Raw genomic sequence first — 6,620 nt, 5'->3', positions numbered from 1 at the left:
ATGAATTTTAACTCTTTTATCAATGTCATATGTGAAATATTAAATGAAGTCATTCAAACTGAAAACTGAACAGTCATGAAAATTAAAATCTTTTGACTAAATGTGCATTAAGTAACAACTAATATATATATATATATTAACATCTTTTTATTTAATTTGGATTTTTAACAATAGAATTTTGTAATCAATTTACCTTCTCATTTGCTGGTGTGTTTTGAAATTTTGTACAATTGTGTTTTCTTGATAGCAATGCACTATTTTCATTCCATATGTGTGGTACTCATGATTGATCTTAAAAGGTTCAGATTCCAAGTAGAAGGGAGGAAATCTTGCAATATTTTTTTTATTTTTGAAAGTCTGAGAATTTGTAACTAAGAAAAACCCATGCGAGTGTTCTCCTATTGACTTTCTTATATATGTGCAATATATTATGAGTTGTATGCTTAATTGTACTGAAAAAATAAATATATATATATGTGTATTTTGGAGGTTTTCCTTTCCACTGATTGAGTTCGGAATTAGATATAAATCCACAATTTTGATGATGATAGTACGACCTGAATTAAAATTATCAAACTGGTTGTGTTTTTTGAGTTATAATTTTTACTTATTCTTAAATAGGCAGACTGACACAGAGCAATTAATTGATGAATATATAAAAATTTAATTTTATACATTTAATTAATTTCTGTAATATGAAAAACTTCTGTCTCTTCTTTAAACTGAAAAATTAACAAATGAAGACTTAAATAACTTTTTATTCATTATTTAGAAAGCTAAGAATAGAATTGCATAAAATATAGAAATCTAAGCTGAATGTATAATTTGTTTATTATTTTTTAAAGGGAAATAAGGCATTTTTAAGACCACAGCAAGGTAAGTAATCATAAAATATCGTTGTATTGGAAGGATATTTAACTATATTTTAAATCAAAATTTTATAAATTAAATTTTTTGGTAACTATATAATCTCAAATGATAATGTTTTGTGCATTTTTCCGTTAACAGCTGAAATCTGCCCCGAATACTTTTCCTTTTGTTTCCGAAATGCGCGAAGTATTGACACCTTTCATTGTGAAGCATCCGAACGCGGTGTACACAAGGAAAAAATTTTGAGGCGCCATCTTCGATTGGCTTTTACTGTGAATACAGATCGAAGCAGTTTGGTCAGAAGTGGAGTATGCGGTGTAGGAAAAAATGCACATATTAATACGTCATAACGAATACATATTGCGAATATCGTAGGGTTACCAGAAAGAGCTGTGCGACAATTAGCTGAAGGGAAATTTGGCGATAAAATAAATGTAAACAAGCCAGCACTCATAAGATATGAAAACTCCCCTTATGTTTCATGCATATTTTCATTAGCAGCTGAAATGCTTCCCATTTGTTATGAAAGTTTCTGAAATATGCGAAGTATTGTCACCTTTCATTGTGAAACATCCGAACGCGGTGTAGGAATAAATGCACACATTAACATATATACGTCATAAGGAATACATATTCCGGTTATCTAAGGGTTACCAGAAAGAGCTGTGCGACGATTAACTGAAGGGAAATTTGGCGATAAAAATAAATGTAAACAAATCAGCATTCCTAGGATATGAGAACTCCCCTTGACTTAGTTTCGGTTCACTCTGATTTTTTCTTAATGCTTTTTAAGGTATGTAGTGTAAAACTGTTTATTTAATTTTTAAGTTAGTATATTTACCTTGGAATCTTATGTAGTAGTAGCTTTTATAATTATATGTTATGAAATTTTTAGAATTAAACTAAGATGTTATTCAGTGAAATATGAATTATATGCGTTTAGTATATGGGTAATCAGGTGATTTATTATTTAGTGCTGAGTTTTTTTTTTAATGCAAAAAACCTAAGAATGTTTTTCTGTCAAGATCTTTAGGAAATCTCTGCCTTAAGATAGGTTGTCTGTGATTATATTTAGTGCAGAAATTTGACAGTTTAAATTATTATGAGTAGATTTACTTCGCTTATGGTCGGTTTCATCATTAAGTAGATATAGGCGAATCAACGATGTTTTAACGCTTGGGAGCTTGTCGATCATACAAAACTGTTTTTTGGATTTACTGCATTAATATTCAAGCATTTAGTGAGAATGCGAAAAATAATCAGAAAATCATCAAACGGTAGATATATTTTTAAAATTTCTTTACAAAATGCAATATTATTAGTTAATATACAATTTGTATTAGTCTAATATGCAATATCTCAACATAGCTTCATCCGCCGTCTACATGCAGTTGAATATTTGATTGCTGATAGATGGCGCTTTGGCTCATATTTAATAACGAATTTTACATTAAAAAAGTTATGAAAGCTAATTTATCAATAAATATATGTAAAATTTATAAAATATTCTTTTACTGAAAAAAGTCGTAGTTAAATTTTATTTTAAAGCTTAATTGTGGCTTGTGAGATGATTAATGTGGTAACTATATTTATGCAGGATACAGATTTACATTTTATTGAGAGGGGTCACTCAAGAATATAGTTTTCGGCATTGAAATTTTCTGGGGGATTTTGGGAGAATAATACAATTTACTAAATTGATCTAGAATAAGATATTTGTATTAACTGTGCTGTTTATGTCGAATAGCTTTATTTTAAATACAAAATTACAACTGATACTTTCAAACTTTAGTTGAATAATTTCGTTTAAAAATGAAAGAAAGTATTGGTGCTAATCGTAACATAAAGAATTTGTTGTGAAACTATTTTAAAAGAATTTGAAAATTTTCTACAATTTCTTAAATAAAATTCTTCATAAAGTATTTGAACATAATACATTTTTGATGCAATCCTAGGAAATTTGATTAAGATTCTAAATAATAACAAAATGCCAGTTATCCCCTCTTTATTTACATTTGGAATATAATAGCGTATAATAATTATTAATGTTTAATAAGTTTCTATGGGCGTATTTTTAATTTTAAAAAGCATTTCTGTAGTTACGAATTAAACAAAAGTATCAATCTAGTTCTTTTTACAATACAAATTCTTAGTGCCTCTTGACAAATCTAAAAATTACGGTTCCTGGGTCTAGTAGAATTTCTCGAAAGGACGCATCTGAGGTGAGTATTTCTTCGAAGTTATAGGGTCGCAGTGGCCTGGTGGCAAGGTTTCGTCTTCAGGATCGGTGAGTTAAGGTTCGATATCCGATATCACCGAAGAGCCGTCGGGTAAGCAGGTCTGGTACACATTAAGTTCGCGGGTTCAAATGTCCTTCCGCTGGTGTGGTGTGGAAGTTTGGAGAGGGGGTGTGGCAGCTCAGATGTTGTCCTCGTCATTTGACCACCGATTCAAAATTGTGAGGTTTGTCCCAAAATAGCCTTAATGTTACTTTAAAACGGGATGTTAATATAACTAAACTTCTTCAAAAATATTACCTCGAAGGCAACTATTCAGCCAGGGAGAGTAGAAAAATCGTGTCCCACTATCAATAATTGGAAGAGTAGCAAGAATGCACATAATTTTATGACTTAGTTTAATTATATTAACGTCGCATTTTAAAGCAACACTAGGACTATTTTGGGACGGACCTCGTAATTTTGAACCGCGATCAGATGACGAGGACGACATCTGATCTGGCACCCCCATCTAAACTTCCACGTTTGGTCTCCATGGATTTAACGTGCACTATATCTGCTTACACGGCGGTTCCTCGATGGAATCGGGTCTGGAACCTGAAACCCTCCGGTGCCGAAGTCGTGACCTTACCACCAGGCAACCGCTGCCCAGAATTTTGTGGATGTTGCGGTTAATATTACAATTTTCCGAGGTCTTCAAAAACTAAATCTGAAAAGTCTTTCTTTTTTAAAAATGAATCATTTTCATTTTTGAACCCATAATGTAAACTTTTTCATTACAGATGTGGCAAAATATAGATGAGGTCTCGGTAAGTATTTACTATTTCCGCCATTGGACCTTCATCTTCTGAGCTTATATCCGGTTTGGGAGAGACAAATTGAAGCCGAAATAAATTCATAGCCTCTGAAGAAAGATTCTCTTTTCAGGTCTTTGATAATGTGGTCCAAAAATGGTAATAAGCAAATCTCCTGAAATAGTCTTCACAAAACATAAAAAGATGGTTTTGTGGGAACACAAGCCGTAGTATTTTTAAATCAACATTCAACTTTCAGCTATTTTATAATAGGATCCACTAAAAAGCGATTCGTCTTTTTCAAGCCTTTCTTCAAGTGCATATAGAATGTCTTATGTTGGCCCTGTACTCTTTCATAAATCAAGTATTGGTATTTAAAGGAGGCAACTAAATTACACGATTACTTCTAAAATATCACAAAAACACGCATCTGAGATGAAAAATTCTGGGATTCAAATAGGAAAACGGCTTCTGATGACGTCTTTCTGTCTTAGCGCGTAAAAAATTTCTGCTAAAGCGTCGTGAAATTTAATAATCGATTCTCTTTAGAACTAGAGGCACCATTCAAACTTCTCCACTCAACGGGTGTTGAAAATACTTTGAATAGAAGCATCCATTTTTCCTCTTAAAAACATTGCATCTCTTTGGAGTGCTCAAAAACTTTGTTTTATTAACTCGCTTTCTGAACAAATTTTGCGATCACTTTTAAATTAACTTCTCGATGAGCTACAGACTTTTAAACAAATTTCAGAACTGGGTGACAATAAAATATTAATTCGCTCTCTTATCTGTTTGTGTGTTCGATGCAAATTTTGCAATCGAATAAAAACTTTCATTATGGATGCATGGTGTTATTATTAGTTGTTAACACATTGGGAATTTAAAATCAATTGTAATTTAATACACACAAGATTAAAAAACAGAAGGTAATTATTTAAATGATTTTTTTATGTACTACACTCTAAAATGGACTAAAAAGTAGAAAAAAAAAATTCTTTTAGCCCCATACAAATATATATCCTCATATTGATTATCCTGAGAGTTTTGATGGTGAATTCATAAAATCTGTGTTTATTAGGAAGTTAATTTCTGATCAAACGTTGTTAGTATAAAATCCTTTCCTTTACAATAGCTAAAATGTGAGGCACTTTTGAATCCAATAATTTACCTTGTGAAAAAAAATTTTTTTTTTCGTTACATGATAAAAAAAAATGTCGCATCAGATGAATATTTATTTCAATAAATAATGGCTTAATAAAATTAATTAATCTCTTGTTGCACCAATTAGTTCGATGAAACCCTGGTTCAGCCGGTAAGAGATGATGCGTGGTGCTATCGGATGCCGAGCCAGTGATCCCAGAGCTTGGCGACAAACTTAGCGACTTCGGCGACAAAATGGATAATGCTAGAAACTTCGAGAATTTTGTCGATCCGTCCATTAGGAACCGAGATACGCCTGATTGGTCTAGAAGATTCTAGTCCTGCGTCCCCTGAACTATAAAAGGCCGGCACTCTCAAGCTGTGGTGTGTCATATATATATATATATATATATATATATATATATATATATATATATAAAATACAGCGTTTATCTGCTCCGCACCGTTGTATTCATTCATTTTATGTCAATTTTTGTTTCTGGAAATTTTTTTTTTTTTTTTGTCTTTAACATTCAAATCAGTTTTCTCTCTCGTTAAATCCATTTTGCTTTCATAATTCAATCTAAGATAACAATAGTTTATGGTTGTACAGATTTCATCCAAAATCTGGCAGCTTAGTTATGCTTTTAACCAATCCAGACCACTCTAGTCTGGAAAAAAGAATATGAGTAGCATTAACATTAAGTGGAATTTTAATGGATCTGTACAACTAATACTTATTATATTCTCAAAAGATTCTTCAGAGGTTCTCTTTTCATTCAACTTCGTTGAACCTGCAGGACCTGGTGGGTGACAAACACCACCCAAATATTTTTAAATTTTTAAAGGCTATTAGATTTTATACTTGTATTTAGTACGTACAATTTCTGTTTATTCAATGTGATCAATAGTACCCAAACAATGATCCTTTTCTTAACTGCCGTTTTGTTTTCTGTTTAAACCCAGAATTGTAAAATTCTGAAACATAGTTTTTTTTATAAGTTTGTTTTCTGGTCTATCAGGTTTGATTTTTAACTAAATTTACTCTTTGAACTTACGTTTTACTTTACTTTTATATTTTACCATTGGATTGGCGCAGCCAAAAAAAAAAAAACATCACAAATCACAAATCTTCAGAGGTTCTCAAACATTTATTCATGTGAGCAAAAACTTAATCTTTGCTTACGAATTTTTAATTAAACTTATTGAATTAAAGCATATTTTTTAACTATAACCAAATGAATATTTTTCATATTTGGCATATGTATTTTTTCAAATTTTTAAGGTATCTTAATTTGTATAATTGAAATATTGAAAAAATTATTAACTCTAAATCAATGTTAATTTCTTTTTTTCAGAAGGCTAGATCGGAAATTCCTATTAAAATCCCAATTTATTAAAAGGCCCACTAGAAAACAAGAAAATGTCTTTTGGTGAGCATTAGTTCATTTGATTAGTTTATATAGCTTGAGTTTCAATGTAAATTTGATTTTATACTTGTTTTCTAAAGTTTTATAATTAACGGTCATTATTTTCATTTGGAATTCTCTAGTACAGGGATTCTCAAACTTTTAAAATT

The 6,620-nt window shown here is 30.9% G+C and overlaps 1 protein-coding gene across 2 annotated transcripts in view; it reads left to right on the top strand.

The window, feature by feature from the left end:
• Positions 1–1,355: 1,355 nt before the first annotated feature.
• LOC129989123 (far upstream element-binding protein 1-like) overlaps positions 1,356–6,620 on the top strand; it is a 30,853-nt gene continuing 25,588 nt past the window's right edge. Inside the window, exons 1-2 of one of the 2 annotated variants that reach the window (XM_056097448.1) lie at positions 1,356–1,663; positions 6,400–6,474. In XM_056097448.1, coding sequence (XP_055953423.1) covers positions 6,465–6,474 — 10 coding nt within the window. In that variant the 5' untranslated portion in view covers positions 1,356–1,663; positions 6,400–6,464. Of the gene's footprint in view, positions 1,664–5,249; positions 5,426–6,399; positions 6,475–6,620 lie in introns of those variants that run through there. The other variant, XM_056097449.1, reaches the window with a different exon arrangement.

Source organism: Argiope bruennichi, chromosome 10 (assembly GCF_947563725.1).
Source record: "Argiope bruennichi chromosome 10, qqArgBrue1.1, whole genome shotgun sequence".
Classification (NCBI taxonomy): Eukaryota; Metazoa; Arthropoda; class Arachnida; order Araneae; family Araneidae; genus Argiope; species Argiope bruennichi.
The sequence above is the reverse complement of the archived record's forward strand: the minus strand, read 5'-3'. Positions and strand labels throughout refer to the sequence as shown.